This window comes from Choloepus didactylus, chromosome 3 (assembly GCF_015220235.1).
Source record: "Choloepus didactylus isolate mChoDid1 chromosome 3, mChoDid1.pri, whole genome shotgun sequence".
Classification (NCBI taxonomy): domain Eukaryota; kingdom Metazoa; phylum Chordata; class Mammalia; order Pilosa; family Megalonychidae; genus Choloepus; species Choloepus didactylus.
In genome coordinates, this window is record NC_051309.1 from 211,758,003 (window position 1) to 211,774,148 (window position 16,146).

General features: G+C 35.1%; 1 protein-coding gene across 1 annotated transcript in view; it reads left to right on the top strand.

The window, feature by feature from the left end:
• Positions 1-11,898, top strand: part of LONRF1 (LON peptidase N-terminal domain and ring finger 1) — a 30,338-nt gene extending 18,440 nt beyond the window's left edge. Inside the window, exons 8-12 of the mRNA XM_037831274.1 lie at positions 2,749-2,870; positions 4,819-4,977; positions 5,094-5,256; positions 7,956-8,108; positions 10,570-11,898. Coding sequence (XP_037687202.1) covers positions 2,749-2,870; positions 4,819-4,977; positions 5,094-5,256; positions 7,956-8,108; positions 10,570-10,728 — 756 coding nt within the window. The 3' untranslated portion in view covers positions 10,729-11,898. The remainder of the gene's footprint in view (positions 1-2,748; positions 2,871-4,818; positions 4,978-5,093; positions 5,257-7,955; positions 8,109-10,569) is intronic.
• The last annotated feature ends 4,248 nt before the right edge of the window (positions 11,899-16,146 follow it).

Consider the following 16,146-nt stretch of genomic DNA (forward strand, 5'->3'; position numbering starts at 1 on the left):
TTCTGCATCAGTGGAAATGCTCTATATCTGGGATGTCCACAAGGGTAACCACTATCCACATGTGGCTGTTAAGCACTTGAAATGTGGCTGGTGCAACTAAGGAATGTATTTTTAATTTTATTTAATTTTAATTTAGATTTGAGCAGCTTCACATGGCTAGTGGTTACCACACTGGACAGTGCAGCTCTAGAAAGTGACAGACTGGAGAGAAGAGAGGCAGGCATAGCTTCCCACACTCCTTCTAAGTATGGTTAATAATCAGCACTAATAACCTGTAATAGAATAACAGAGAGATTTCAGGTAGCTGTCTTCTTACTGATGGTGGATAGACTCGATCGATCATGCTTGAATGTCAAGATCATATAGCTGCAGTGGTAGCATTGACTAGGGTGAGTCTATCTCTGGTGATGACAGGATTGCTGAAGAAAAAATTGTCTTCTAAATATGAACTAAAAAATAAAACCATTTTTATTGAATATATGTTGACTATTTCCTATATAGAAAACACAACTTTGTACAGTTATTATAATATGTATATTGTTACATGTGATTTGGGTCTTATATATCAAACTCAGATATAAGACACAAAACCATATCCATAATGTTCACAAAGTCAGGAAAAATAAGATAAACTTATTCTAAAGAGTTTGTTAGTTATATTTTCAACTAATATGTTCAGTATTTTCAGGTAAAGTATCCTAAATATACCATTTTTTCCTGTGTTTCCAGACTTTTTAGGGACTATCTAGCATATTTATTATCCTTTTTTCCCAGATTAATAATTAGATCCATTGCTTTAAATTTAGAGATATTTCTCCTTATAAAATGTCTGGAATTTGAAGAAAAACATTTTAAGGATGTTACTTAAAAATATAACTAACATAAGTTTATCCAACTTTGTGTCCCAACTTTGAAGAAACTCTGTAATATAATTTGTAAAATAAAATACATGATTAGAAAAATAAAATGATAGTCTCTTTTTACTGTTTTATGCTTTTCCTACTTTTATTTCGGTCATTTTCATTTAAATATATTTTAGAGACATGATTTTTACAGCTGCATAATATTCCAATGATTTAACATTTCTCTAAGGTTTGTTATCTAAGTTGTTTTGTTCTCTCTTTATATATACCATGTTTAGTGAACATCATTTTAAATTAATGTATGTATGCATCTTTATTTCTTTAGGATAAATTCCTGGGAGGTGAATTACTAGATAAGGCCATGTATTTATAAAGCTCTTAAAATCAGTTGTCAAATTGCCTAGTCCCCCCAGAAATGTTGCCCAAATTTGGATTCCTATCAGTAGGTGTAAGAGAGGCCCTGTTTTTCCAGATTTAACATAGGGGCATTAAATTTTAAAACACCTTCATTAATTTAAAAGAAACAGGGTTGCTTTTTTAAATGTCTATAATTTGATTTATTTTACAATAAATTCTTAAATTATCTGTGCAGAGATTTATCTGCTAAAGGGTACCCCTTCTGAATCTGTAATGCAGAGGTTCTCAAAATGTGTTTCCCTGGTCAGGAACAGCTGTATCATCAGGGAACCTGTTAGAAATGTAAATTCTCAGACCTCACTTCAAACCCACTAATCAGAAACACTGGGGTGGGGCCCAGCAATCTATATTTTAGCAAACTCTAATTTATGCTAAAGTTGGAAACCACTATTATAACAAATTTCCCTACTTCTCACATTTCTTAACTTAGTCTTCATTGGATATTGAGAACCCACCGACCACCCCACCCCCCTTTTTTTGCTGGCTCTACAGGTTAAAGGATGAGTTCTTTTTATCTTGTGCTTTGATTGTCTTCCAAGAGCTTTTCCAGCACTGCTTTTATTAAATAAATACTTATTGGTCATTTTTTGTCCTGAGTTCTGTGCACACACTGTAGCCTGGTCTCTGGCCCTAAACAAGTTTTTAAATTACAGAGATATGTATCCATGTGTACATATAATACAGTACAGGTTATGGCAAATGCCTTCTATAGTAAAGGCAGTAAGTGCTGTGGGACTTCAGGGGGATGGAAGAGCAAAGAAAGTTTTACAAAAATGGTAAAACGTGAGCCAGACCTTGAGAAATAAATAGGCTTTTCCTAAGCAGAGATAAGAGATGGTTTTTAGCAATTGGAATAGAGAATGACACAAAACCGCCTGAGGGTAGCAATTTTTCAGAATATTCAGGGAGTTATGTAGGTGTACCATGTTGTTTTGAGTGAGGGATGGATTATGTAGGAAAAAAACCTTTTATTAAGCCTCTGGAGTGACAGGGACAGTGGTAGTGGAAAGAAAATCTGAAAGAATTTCCACTGAAATTGGGAACAAAGAAAGGGAATAGTTTTACTTTTCTTAAATAAGGCAAATGTATTATTTTTCTTTATTCCTTATCTTATTTTTATTTCTCAGTTAAGTGATAGTTTCAGATACTAGTTACCTATGGAAATTCACCACTGGTGGTGGAGGTGGCGGGAGCAGGACTGATTGCTGCTAATACAGGATTTGTGGTCTTAGCAAGATCTGGGTCTTAAATGCTGTGCTTGGTTCAAGTTGCAGCCATGTATCTTTAATGCTCTTGAGCAAAGCCTCAGATAGTTTTACCTGTTTAACATCATCCACTTATAAAAATAATTCAGAATTGACTGTATAAATGTGTAATAAAGGCTTTAATATCTTACTTAAATTGTTTTACCTGTTTTATACTGTAAGGGAAAAAAACAACTGGAATGTAAAATAATATTGTCTTTTAGTATCTAGCAGATAGGAGGTACTGTGTCACACAGCTGTTGGAAGAATTAATAGTGAAGTATCTGCCTGATGAGCTGTCTGAGAGGAAAAAAATATATGATGAAGAAACTGCTGAACTCTCACAGTAAGTTTCTTCTCATGAAAATTAAATTATGAACTACTGCCCTTCAAAATAGTGAGGAGAGACCTTCTCACAGCAAGCTGGATCTTGTCTTTATTCAATTCATTCTGTCAAAGGCACATTTTTAACAAGTATTCGTCAACTTCCCCTGTCCTCAACAGAGAATTTTTCCAAAGTTCATTTGATAACATCCAGATGTTCTATAGGGAAGTGTTGCCCCAGCTCTTTACACTGAAGCAATATTAGTGGGGGAGAAATTTCCTGTGGTGACATCAGGCAGTGGAGTTGGAAACCGAAGTGCAGCTGGTCACAGCCAGGTGAGCGACCCTGGCGGATCCTGGTAGCCAGGTGAACGGAAGAGCAGGGAGGTTGCAGAAAAACGACCAGGACTGGTGGGGGAGTTCGGGGGATTTCAGCCAAGCAGAGAATTGGAGGGAGGCAAGACCTTAAGACCGAGATCGAAACCCAGAATCAGAAGGTGTGGTTGGGGGGTCAATTAATTCAATTAACGGATTATTGACTGGTAGCAGGAGTGAGTTAAGGCTCAGGAAGGGGAAAAACCTGAATCAGTATGAGGTAGCTTTGGGATTTAATGGTACTCACCATTATTAAGAGGACGTAATTGCTAACCAGGGCTGGAAACGTTGAACCTGGTTTTGTTTGCTCTGTACGTCTTTCTCTCTTGTACTTTTCTTCTCCCTTTCTTGTCTTTCCCTCTTTCAAACCAGTGACTTGGGTCTCAATTTCTTTCTAGGATTTTAATTTCTTAACTCTTTTTTCCTTTAACTTTCTTTTCACTAGACACTAAAGAAAAAATTGTAATTTTATATGCTGTTTTATTTAGCAACTTTGTGTTCCCATTATCTTTCAAAATATAAATTAAACATTTTTTATTTCTCACTTTCTAAGAGAAAATTAATTGTATTTGTAGACTTTTCTTTTTCAGTATGTGCCCATCAAATGTCTTCTGTTGGCCAGTGACCTTGAATAAAAGAAGATTTCTCATCTTTCTTTTACACAACTTGATATTAATTTGTCTTTCCACAGGATAAATATTTTATTATGTGATTTTACATAATATTCTTGTAATATTTTTGCTTCTGACTTTTGGCTACTCTGCACAACTCTACAATGAACATTTTTATAGTACTTATAGAATTATGTCTAAAAGTGAATCGTTGGTTTAAAGTATAGATACATTTTTAAAAGTTTTTGATGCATATAGCCAAATTCTTCGTTAGCATGGTTGCACTGTGTAAACTGCCCCCTCCCTTTTCCCCCATATTCTTGCCCAAACTGGGCATTATCTTTATCCTTCTTTCCTTATTTTTCACCTTTGTCAATCTGGTAATGAAAATATATTATTTTAATTATCTGAAAAAGTGTTACATCATTGAATTGACCATGTTTTGATAGTGGGTTTGAAAAATTTTTAATGCCTAAGAATTTTTTTTTTTGGTATAAGAATTTTAAATAATTTGCTTTTTGGTCTATTGTGGGAACTTATTTTTACATTATAGTTATCCAAGAGTAGCTAAGAATGCTTTATAGATAAAGGGTATTAACTCTGTCATGCTTTACAAATATTTTTATAAAATGTAAGATTTGTACAAATATTTTAAATAATTTTTAAATAGGTTTTTCATACTAAAATATTAATTATAATTGATTACTTTTTGATTCATAGATACTTAACTGTATGAAAACCTGATATCTCAACATTCAAATTCACCCTTAAAAATAAGAGGATCACAAGCTGATTTTTAGTATTATTATTGCATCAGTATTAGTTTAAAAAAAGAGGTGCTAATTCTTGTTCTTGTCAAGAATAATAATTACCTTATTTTAGAAATTAGTTATTTTTGTTTTACATTAATTCAGTACTATTATAAACTTCACTCATTTTTATTGTATGTATGTTCTGATACATAATAACACAACTTTTCTTCAGCTTGACCAAGAATGTTCCAATATTTGTTTGCACTATGGCCTATCCCACTGTGCCTTGCCCTCTTCATGTATTTGAGCCAAGATACAGATTGATGATTCGAAGAAGTATACAGACAGGAACTAAACAGTTTGGGATGTGTGTCAGTGACACACAAAATAGGTATGTTTCTGTGTACTGAAATATTTTTATTTATATTAGAACTTTCGTTGAATATATAATTGAGAACCTGCATGCTTTTGCTTCAACCTTAATACTAATCAGAGTTTTTGCTTTAGTTTTGCAGATTATGGTTGTATGTTACAAATTAGAAATGTACATTTCTTACCTGATGGAAGGTCTGTAGTTGATACAGTTGGAGGAAAGCGGTTTAGAGTTTTAACAAGAGGAATGAAGGATGGATATTGCACTGCAGATATTGAATATCTGGAAGATGTTAAGGTATTAAAAAGTATTCTTTTTCAGGATGCTTTAGTATATTTTGTCCTAGAGATTAGTAAAGGCATATCTTTTTCTAGGTACATGAACTGGTTCTTCCTATCAGAAACCCTTATCACTGCCACTCAGGAGAATCAGCTCCAAGTTACCTTTCTCTTATCTTGCTCTTAAATCATTGTGCATTCCAAGAGATCTTGGGAGATGAAGCCTAGATTCCCTTCTTTTTACGGGCTTAACAACCAGCACAGTGACTAAAATGTGTGTGTGCATAGGTATTCAAGCACATGTGTGTATAACGTGTGGTAGGTACTTAACAAAAGCAGGTGATTGAATTAAACTTGTAACCCATTTAAATTTTGAAAGGTTTGCTAATCCCTGTCCTCTTTTATTGAATTTATTAGTAGTCAAACCTAATGTAATCAGTAGATTGGAATTTGACCTACAGGTGAAAAGAAAAAACACTTAAGAGTTGTTCCTGTGCCTGAAATAATCTTAATGATCTGCTAGACACAGTTGGATGCTGTGTTCAAACTCTAGGGTCTCACAGATAAAGCACGGTCAGTATACTTGTGATATGTTACTTGGACAGGGTTATTGTGATATTTCTTGGTTGGAGCTAATGTGGCCCTTTTGATGTTTCCAGTACCTAACTTACCATCTGCAATTAGTTTAGATACCAAAAAAATAACTTATTTTGATGACTTCAAATTAAAGATAATTTCTTTTGGAAAAGCATTATAAAAATTGAGATCTTACACTATCACTTGTTCATTGATCTATATTGCCCCTTTGTGTCAGTTAACATTTATCGAATGCATTCTGGCATTCAGCATTTTCACAAACATTAACTTATCAAATCCTCATGACTCCAAGAAATAGTTAACGTATGAGGAAAATAAGATTCAGAAGTGTTACATAATTAGCCTACAGGTTGTGTATAATGGAGATATGATTTAAAGCCAGTTACCTAATTCTATGTTTTATCATTATGCCATATGGCCTCTCTGCTGATAAAGTTGCTTGGTCTGCTATATTGCCTGTCCTATGTTATCATAAAGATGTGGTATGGGTACTGTGCTTTGTGCAATGGACCAAAAGTATTATGTGAGTTGAAATTTTGAGTTGATTGATATAGTTTGTGCCTTAGGCAATCTTAATTAATGGAATCATTTGCTAAAGGCGATATTCTTTGTAAAACTAATAACCTGAATTTAGTTTTATGTAAATTCACATCTTCATATATTGGGTTTGATTACAAAATCCCTTGGGTATGTAACAAAATATATATGACTGTGTCTATAAATAGAAACATGACAATAGAAGAGCATATTGGAAAGCATTACGGAGTCGTTCAGAGAACTGAGTTCTCCCTGCCTTTGTGATCTTAGGAACGTCTAGTAATTTTTCCTCACCATTGTTTCCTTATCTATATAATAATTTTCCTGTCCATTCTGGAAAATCCTCTCAATTTTTTTATATCAAAGCCCTTTCCCCCTTAATGTAGTAATTCTGTTTTCTGTACTTCTAATGAAATTTTAAATTCTGTCATATTATTGCAGTAAGGTTCATTAATAGCTTCTTAAATTTCTGCCTGCTTCTTAACCAGCTCCTGTTTCATCTCTGCCTCTTATTTTTTTTAATCGTTCCTTATTTTCTAGAGCCCATGGTTTGCTTCCTTGAATTTTGTGAGAGTGCAAAGTATATGCTTTTTAAATTTTAATTTTACTTTTCTTCTCAAATCTTTCAAAAATAAAAAATATGTTCTTTTGTGTGTTATAATCTTACCTTTTATATTTCAAGATGTTTTCATAGTTCTTTGTTGTTTTTCTATTTAGTCATTGTAAAGTTTGAAAGGCTGAGTCAAGCCTAGTATTTATTCAGATGAATTAATGTATATGAAACAGAACACTATCTGGCACATAGTAAGTGGGATATAAATGTTTGTTTAAGAAATCAATAGAAGTTGGAGGAGTTAATTTTGGATCTGCCCACTTGCATTCTAAGAGAATACTCTTAAATCATAGGCTGATGTAAGGAAGGTCGATGCACTTGAGTTTGCATTTGCAGGTTGATGATCTGGTAGTCTGAAGGCGTTCAGAGAGATACGGAGGTAGCTTCAGCCTTTACAGCTGTGGCCCTGTACAGCTGGAGAAGTTCAACAATATATAATTTCTTTTCTATCTTTTGATATACTGCAAAGCATTTAATTTTTTAACCCAGTTCCCTGGTAATACATGTAATTAGGCTTGGCCTCCATCCTGTTACCTGCCTTCTGCCACATCATCCGCATCCCTCCCCTTTCTTTTTATTGTAGCAACCTGGCCTTTTAGTTCAATGGACTTCAAAAGCCATTGATCTTTTAAGACAAAAGAAATTCCAAATTTGTGTGGACGTTTGTCCCAGGATTTACACGCTTTCTTACCCCTCCCAATTGGGGGCTTTTAATAGGGTTCTGTAGGATTGTGCTGCTGGCTCAAGAAGGTGAGGTGGAGATCAGACGTTACTGTCTTCCTTTGTAGTCTGGCCCCATAGGCACTGTGTAAGGCAGAAGTATATGCATACATAGCATAAGAATAATACTGATAATCAAGCGCTGAAGTAGGCATTCCCCTGTTTTTCTGATCCTTTTTTAATTTCTGTAGGGTTGGCGATATAGGTAGGGAGATTAGACACAGAAGTCTTACTGACTATTTTATTTCTAGGTTGAGAAGGAGGATGAGATCAAGGATCTCAGAAAGCTTCATGATTTAGTGTATTCTCAAGCTTGCAGCTGGTTCCAGAATTTGAGAGACAAATTTCGAAGCCAAATTCTTCAGCACTTTGGATCAATGCCTGAGAGAGAAGAAAACCTTCAGGTATAATAGTTTTAATATTGCTTCAAAATGTGTCAGTCATGTATTTTGTAAACCCAAATTAGTAGAATGTTTAATTTCCTTTTTTGCACAGCATTTCCTTTGAACCCTCATAATCTCTCGGGCAGTAGTATCTACTACGCTTCTTATAGGTTAGGGATAGAAGTAGGTGTCAGCTGGGATTCCTACAAGAATGAGTACCAGAGAGGAGAAAATTCTTAACTGAGGATTTTCTGGGACAAAGGAGAAGGAATTAAAAATGGGACATGGGACATGGGCCCATCTAGAAAATTGTGACTCATTATGAGACAGCTATGCCTTCAAGCCAGCTAGCTGTTGCTGTTATTCTTTGATAGTCATTGAGAGATTGTGTATGAATTTTCTCCACTTTAAAGAAAAATCTTTTCTCACCTTTCCTTTTATCCCCTTTTTACCCCTCCATTAAATTCATTTTTTGTCTCTTGACGTTTAGAACTTCACTTCATATGAAACTATTATTCTTATGGCTTGCTCAGGGAGATAGGGTTTACACTTAAGCTTAATCTAATAAGTGTCAGGACTTTCTGTGTAAGCAGATCTGTTCAGTAAGCACTGAAAGGCATAAAAGAAGAGTCCCTGTCCTGGCAAAACTGATTAGCAACTCAACAAATCACTAACTTTTAGTCATAAGCATTTTGAATTGAGTTGAATAAAATGTTTGTGGTCAGAAGCTAATAGATTTCATGAAAGAATAGTCATAAATAGGTGAATAAAGATGGAGAGATAATAAGTCCCAGTGTAATGCAAATTGCTTCTCTTTCCAATTCTCAAATGTTGGTTCAAGTCATATTCCCAGTTGAATCCTTCACCTAAACCTGAAATTTCAACAGTAGCATCTTGAAATTGAGTTCTTATTCTGTGTCTAGTGTATTATCAGTTGCCACATGCCACATGCCTGAATCTAATTGAACCTGATAGAAGTAGACTTTGAAAAGCAGAAGCTTGAATAAGTAAATTATGTGTTAACACACCAGCTTATACAAAAATTTAACATTACTTTCCCATCTCCTTCAAGTTCCAGGTTAGTCCTTGCCTTTTGTTATCCAGTCCACTATTATGGCTTTCTGATAATAATATTTTATAAGTCAGGATCTGGTCAGGAACACAAAAGCAGCCACTCTATGTATTCCAGGAATGAAGGGTTTAATGTAGGACTTAGAGTTGGAAGAACTGGAGGAGTGAAGGTCAGGGAATCTGCCACCACACATTTCAGCCGGAAACAGCAAAGCAAAATGGTTCTTAGGAACTTGCAGTCAAGCTGCTGAGAGTCTTAGGAATCACAGGTAAGTCCATACAGTATCTCAGTCTATAGCAGCGAAGCAGGTGGTTTTCAAGAGTTCCCTGTAAAGCTTCTGCGAATCTCACATCTGCCCACGTTTCTATTTGCAGCCGTCTCTAGAGAATAATGGCTGCTTCTCTTCAAAGGTCCACATCTCACAGGAGTGCCTCTCATTGGCAAAGTCTGCAACTATATGGGGAAGGGCTTATGAGAAATTTAGTTTCTGACTTCTCTGAAATGCAGAAGTGTGGTAGTGATGCTAAGTTGAGGACAGACATTGCACAAATGTAGAAATCTATTTGGGTTCTAGAAGGAGCTTATTGAAATCAACACTGATGTCATAGCTCCTTTTGTCTTTCAGAAACATCATGTTTCAGGTTCAATAAAAAGCAATTAATGTAAAATTGACTTACAAACACCTTCGTTTAAATTCCTGGTTATTTTGTTTGCCGGTAGTCAGCCCTCACAACACAACGTCAAGCAACTTCTTTGCTGGAGATGTGCTTATTTTTTCAAACAAAACTGGAAGCTGACACTTTCTTCTGATTTTTTTTTCCTTTAGGAGTCTACAGTTTTTTTAAAGAAACTTTTAAATGTCAATTAACTTTTTGTAATGATTAACTCTGTATATTAAGTCAATAGTTCTTAACTAGGGGCAGTTTTGCCCCCTGGGACATTTGGCAATAGCTGGAGACATTTTTGGCTGTCACAGCTGGGGAGGTGCTACAGGCATCTCTTGGGTAGAGGTTAGGAATGCTGTTAAACAGGCTGCAATGCACAGAACAGCACACCGCAACAAGGAATTATCAGACCCATGTGCCAATAGCACTGAGATTAAGGAAAGCAGTTTGAAGGCATTGTGGGACAGAGGAAAGAGGGTTGGCTCTAGAGGCAGGTCTGGCTTGAATCTTGGCTCTCCCAAAGGTGAGCTGAGAGATACTGGACGATTCGCATTACATTTCTGAGCTTCAGTTTCCTCGTCTTACGTGGGCACAGTAGCCTTTACGTGACTGTTAAGAGAATTTTGAGATAGGACCGGATGCACAGTCATATGCTCAATAAATAGTAGCTTTTGGTGGTTTTTTACTGTTGTTATGTAGATGTTTGGGTTTTTTTTTAATACTATAAAATGTTGATCATTTTTAGGCAACCCCTAATGGACCTGCATGGTGTTGGTGGCTTCTTGCAGTTCTTCCCGTAGATCCCCGATATCAGCTGTCGGTTTTGTCAATGAAGTCTCTGAAAGAACGGTTGACAAAGATACAGCATATACTGACCTATTTTTCTAGAGACCAATCTAAGTAACCAACTGCTTGGATCTTCCTTTAAAGAGTTACCCTAATCTGGCTGTGTTGACAACCAGATTGTTCGCTGCCTTTGCACATCTAGTGCTGGTTTGAGAAATGTAAAGAAACTTTTTTTTTTCTTCAACCTCCTGAATCACGTGGTTCTTCAAATGAGTACCTTCAACTAGGATTTAGACCACTAAGAACTTGCACAGAAAAACACACACTGAATGTGTGTAAACCTCTACATTGTGAAGTTGCACTATGTACCATATTCTAAAATGAAATGAGAATTCTGTGTATATGGTGTGTGAGTGTGTATGTATGTGTGTGTGTGTTTGGGTAGTATGTGTGCATTTTCTCTGGCTTTAAAATTTTAAAAGAAAAAAAAAAGCCATAGAGAGCAAAACTTGCTGAGGGTCATTTACTGCCCAAGTTTACAACAGTAGCGATACAAGGTTTTGCAAATTGAATTTGCCTCAGATTTATCTGTCCTAATGCTTATATTTGCACAAGTATGTAAGCTATGGTATTAAGTATCACTCTTTGTTAGAAATACTGCTCTTGCTCAACCGTCTTGACCATTGACTATGACACAGTTTCTTATTTATGTAAATACTTGCATCACTGTGCCCAACAGGCATGGGATGCAGAACCTAGAGCCAGTTTTCAGGAACAACTGCAAACCTGATATGGTACTGTGTATCTATTCATAAAACACTTAAAACTGTGAAAATATGGTTTACATTTAATTGTACATAAAAGTAAATGCAGAACTCAATTCAGTACCAGTTGGTTTGTATATTTTAGGGGGCTTTTCACATTAACTGCCCATCTATGTAATTTATAGTTTGACATGATGTATTTGTTTTAAAGAAAATTAGGTAGTAGGAACCCATTGAGGATTTGGGGGAAGAGAAGAAGCTTACTATAGAACTAAGCTTTTAAAGTTTGTTTTTAAAATTCTGGTCTTGGTGCAAATGTTAGTTATGCCTTATTCAGAGAACAATTAGATCACCATGCTGTGGCATGGTTTATATTCATGCTGCCCTAGATACTTTTGTAATTATTTGTTGCAAACTTGTGACTGTCCTTATTAGCTTTCTTTTATGTAAGTCATTTGTAAAAGTTTCTTAAAAATTTTGCCTTTGCTTATTTAATTTTGAATAAAAGCTAAATTCATAATTTATTTCTTAATTTAGGTCATGTCAAAAAAAGACCATTGGAGGAACCAAACTGTATATGGTAAAAGTACATGAGTTTTGCCTACTATTTTGTGACCCAAGACATAAGCTACAGTTCTCAAAATATGTTTTTTGACCAAAAAGTGCAGTGTCTGAAGGAGGTTTTAAGCCCTAGAACCATCCTCTAAAGCACTTTTTTCAACCTTTTTCTTTCATACATGCTGCCCCCATTTGAGGCTCCTTTAGATTACACACAGTTGACTGTTTCTGGCCCCATATCCCCAGCTAAGATTTTTATAAATCATCTTTTAATATTGAATATTATTTTAAAAACATATTCATAAATGACTCTCTAGAGGACCCCTCCTCACCCCCAAAGTTGTGCCAATGAAGAATCTTTTCAGTAGTTCTATAGGAAACATTGTCCAAAGAATAGGCCATCCCCAAAAATACCTTCCTTATCAGTAGTTTCTGAGTAAACTTTCTTGTAATAAAAAACTAATGCCTATTAAAAAGCGACTTGCTAGTATGAATGAGTAATTCACCTTTATAGTTCTCAAAATATGTATCAGATGACAATAGAAGTTTAGTGCTAAATCCACATCTAAAATATGCACACCCACAAATGGACACTAAGTAGTTTATATACTCTGTGCACATACAGACACACTAATGGACACATTTATGGGCCCTAATTATTATATGACCCCTAATTTTGTGATAGACAAATGGCTGACAATTATTCAGTTAACAGATTAAAAAAAAAAAATCTCTGGAAATTTTTTTCCCACTATACCTGACATATTTTAAAAACTACAAAAAACACACAGCAAAAGAATCTGACTTTTTTTCCCTTTATCACTTTAAATGTCTACATCCTGTCATGAGTTCTTTATTTCAAACTATGTCTCTAGGTGTCCAGTTCTTCCTGTTGTTCAAGGTATAACTCAGATATCTTCTGCCAGTGAGAAGTCCAAACTCCCATAGCATTTTCCTTGCACTTCACTTATGGGACTTAACCCTCTATTAAGTATTATGACTAATGTCTACCAGTATCAAACAGATTTAAGCTCCAAGTCATAGGCTGACCACTAAGCAGAACGGAAATAAATGCCAGTTAAGAAAGGAGATTGGATAAAGATGGCTAAACTGAGCAAATAACTTTACCTCCCCTTCCTCTTTCACAAATTAAAAAAAAAAAAAAAAATGACAGGAGTAAAAAGAAATCTAATGGCATTGTGAATTTAAAGCCTCATCAATTTACCAGTGCCTTTGAGGAATTTCTGAGATACAGAAATGGAATCTGATATATAAGACTGGAGGAAAGCACAGTTTTACAAAAATGGAAGACAGTAGATCAAATGGGAGTGGTTCCTGGTAATCTCCCACTAGGATGCAGCTGTCGGAAACTTGAAGTGACTCCTTGGGAAATCACACATGAAATGACTGGATCAGTTAGCCATCTCGCCCACTTGGGCTAGGCAGTAGCCAGCAAAAGCCACTGTTCTCTAACCAAAGTACTGAATGTTGGCATAGGTCCAGAAAGAACCACAAAACCTTAAGTAGCTACAGATCCCCAATAGATTGGGGAGCCCTCATGTGCAAACAGCAAACCACTGACCTACCTCAGGTGGCAGTATGCACCATCATTCCCCACAAAGCAGGCTACCTATGACAATCAGCAACTTCAAAAAGATGTTATAGGGATCCCAAACAACAAAGATAAGTGGAGAGTCAAATCTCAGAAATTTGAGGGAAAAACACCATAAAAGAGACAACAATCAATATCCTTGGATCTTAGGATGTTACATTCCAAAAAAAGATCTGGGAATTTTTAAAATGTTTCTCAGACAGTCCCTGGCATAAGACATTCAATAAAAGTTTGTTGAATCAATGAATCATGGAAATAAGTTTAATAGTTGAGCTAAGTAAAAGATGAATGCAGACAAAGAGTGAATTAATGAGGTGGAGGATTGAGTCATAGAATGCAGAGAGATCAACAGCCTAAAAGTATGAGAAAAATTGAGACATTGGAGGATACATTCAAAACATCCATCTAATAAAACTTTCAAAGCATGAAGAAGGAAGAAATAAATAATACAAGTAATTTTCCCAGCACTCAAAACTAATAAAACTTATATTGTACTTGCTTCATAAGACTGGAATTCATCCATTAAAAGGGAAAAAATAAGAGGCATATGCAAGTGTACTGAGGACAAACCATATAGTAATTACTCCATTGTCTGGCACTGATCAGCAGTGAGATGACTGAATTGTTTTTGCAAGCTGATATTAAATGCCAAGTTTTTTTTTAATATGAAGCATTTTTAAAGAGTAAAATGTGACCCAGCTTAATAATAAACTGTTTTGCTGATGCAACTCCAAATAACTTTTGGCTCTTTACCGAAATGAAATCTATCCTAAAAGGTTTTTTTTTTTATTTTTATTTTTTTGTCACAGTTAAGGATATTGAAAAGAATATAGGCTTAATTTCAAAAGAATACATGCTTAGTTTTCAAAATGGTGGAAGATGCCATGTTTAATCCTCAGAAGAACCTTGTGATATAAGTATTGTACAGATGAAGAAACTGGAACACTAAATAGTTAAGTAATTTATTAAAAGATTACATGGCTAATATTTGGTGAAACTGACTTCGAACCTAGGCAGTCTGGCTCCACTGCTACCTCAAATTCTAAATCATCTAAGCAGGTCAGATGAGTGAAGGTTCTGGAAATGATTGACTTGATCCCTGACAGACTATTCATATGAGTGGTCCATTTTACAGCTATGGAATTAGAATTTATTTTTAAATACCTCACCAATATTGTGAGATGGTTAAGTTTAGGCCTATATTTTGGGGGGAGCAATATAAATTGATAATCTGTTTAGAGAGGAGTATTGCAATATATGTATCAAGGATCATTAAAATGTTTACACTTTGACCCAGTCTCACATTGGAGGAATTACCTTAAGAAAACAATTCAATAAATAAATAGAGTGGACGTGCATGAAGCTATTCTTTCCAATGTTCTCTAGAAGAGCAAAAACTTAGAAACAACCAGTGTGTACTACAGATGACAGAGAAATCTTAAATGAGTACATGCAGTCATTAAAAATAACGAGAGAGACTAATATGTGGGAAAAAAGTGCAAGTCAAAATTGTAGGTATACCATGATTACCATGCTTTATGTGTACGATTAAAGACCAAAGATGTATGCAAAAATGAAAATGGTAAGATTGACAGGTGATTTATTTTTCTTTAGAAATCCTTTACGGTTTCCCCATAGGAAAGCCATCTAGAGCTAATCTGCCCAATCTATAACCACATTACTCTTGGGTCTTAGCATCTGAGATTGTGCTCCACATAACCAAGCCTTCAGGAACATTACAGCTATGTTATGTTTGAGTCACATAAAAAGTTGAAAGCCTGAAACTGAAAACAGTAAGATGGTAAAGAATAATTGAGTAGGTATATACCTTTTAAAATATCCTCAGGATATCTGGTATTGTCCTTTCACTATTCAATATTAGGACTATGAAGAGGAGTCAATATAAAAACCCATTATAGAAGAAAGTTCAACCACAGGAATCTGAATATTTTTAAAGTAAGGTTAAAAACATTTTAAAACATGAATACAATGTAGAAGATTGAGGACTGACTTTATAAGAGTGATGTTTTAACAACCAGACCATTGTCTTCGTAGATTAAATAAAGTGTTCTTCCTCCAAAAGCTACATGTAAGTGGATACCACTTCGAATGACAGTGGTGGTAAGGTTCAAAGAATGAATGTGAATCCTGACTCCTTTATTAACTAGGTGTTTGTGTTTGGGTGGATTTTTTCATGTGTATAAGCTCGTTTCCTCTTCTTCGAGATGGACATTAGAGACAACAGATATAAAATATGCAACAGAATAGTAGATAAGGAGAGACTATAAATCTGTAAATCTATAAAATTTGTAAAAATGAAGCTTCTTCTGATGTGCTTCAATTGAATCATTAAACAAACACAGAGTAGGAATACAGAAGTCTGTAATAAGAGAAAGTTCTATGCTATATAACTTGGAATTTTAAAAACTCTACATGAAAAAAAAAAATCAGACTTGACCTTTCCTCCTGATACCCTACACTTACTGGCTGTTCAATTTGGCATTCACTAGATAAACCTAGTGTTCAAAGAAGAACAGAAAGCAAGAAAGCCAGGGAAGATTCCACAGTCGGTCATTACATATAGTCTGGACTCCTGTTTACA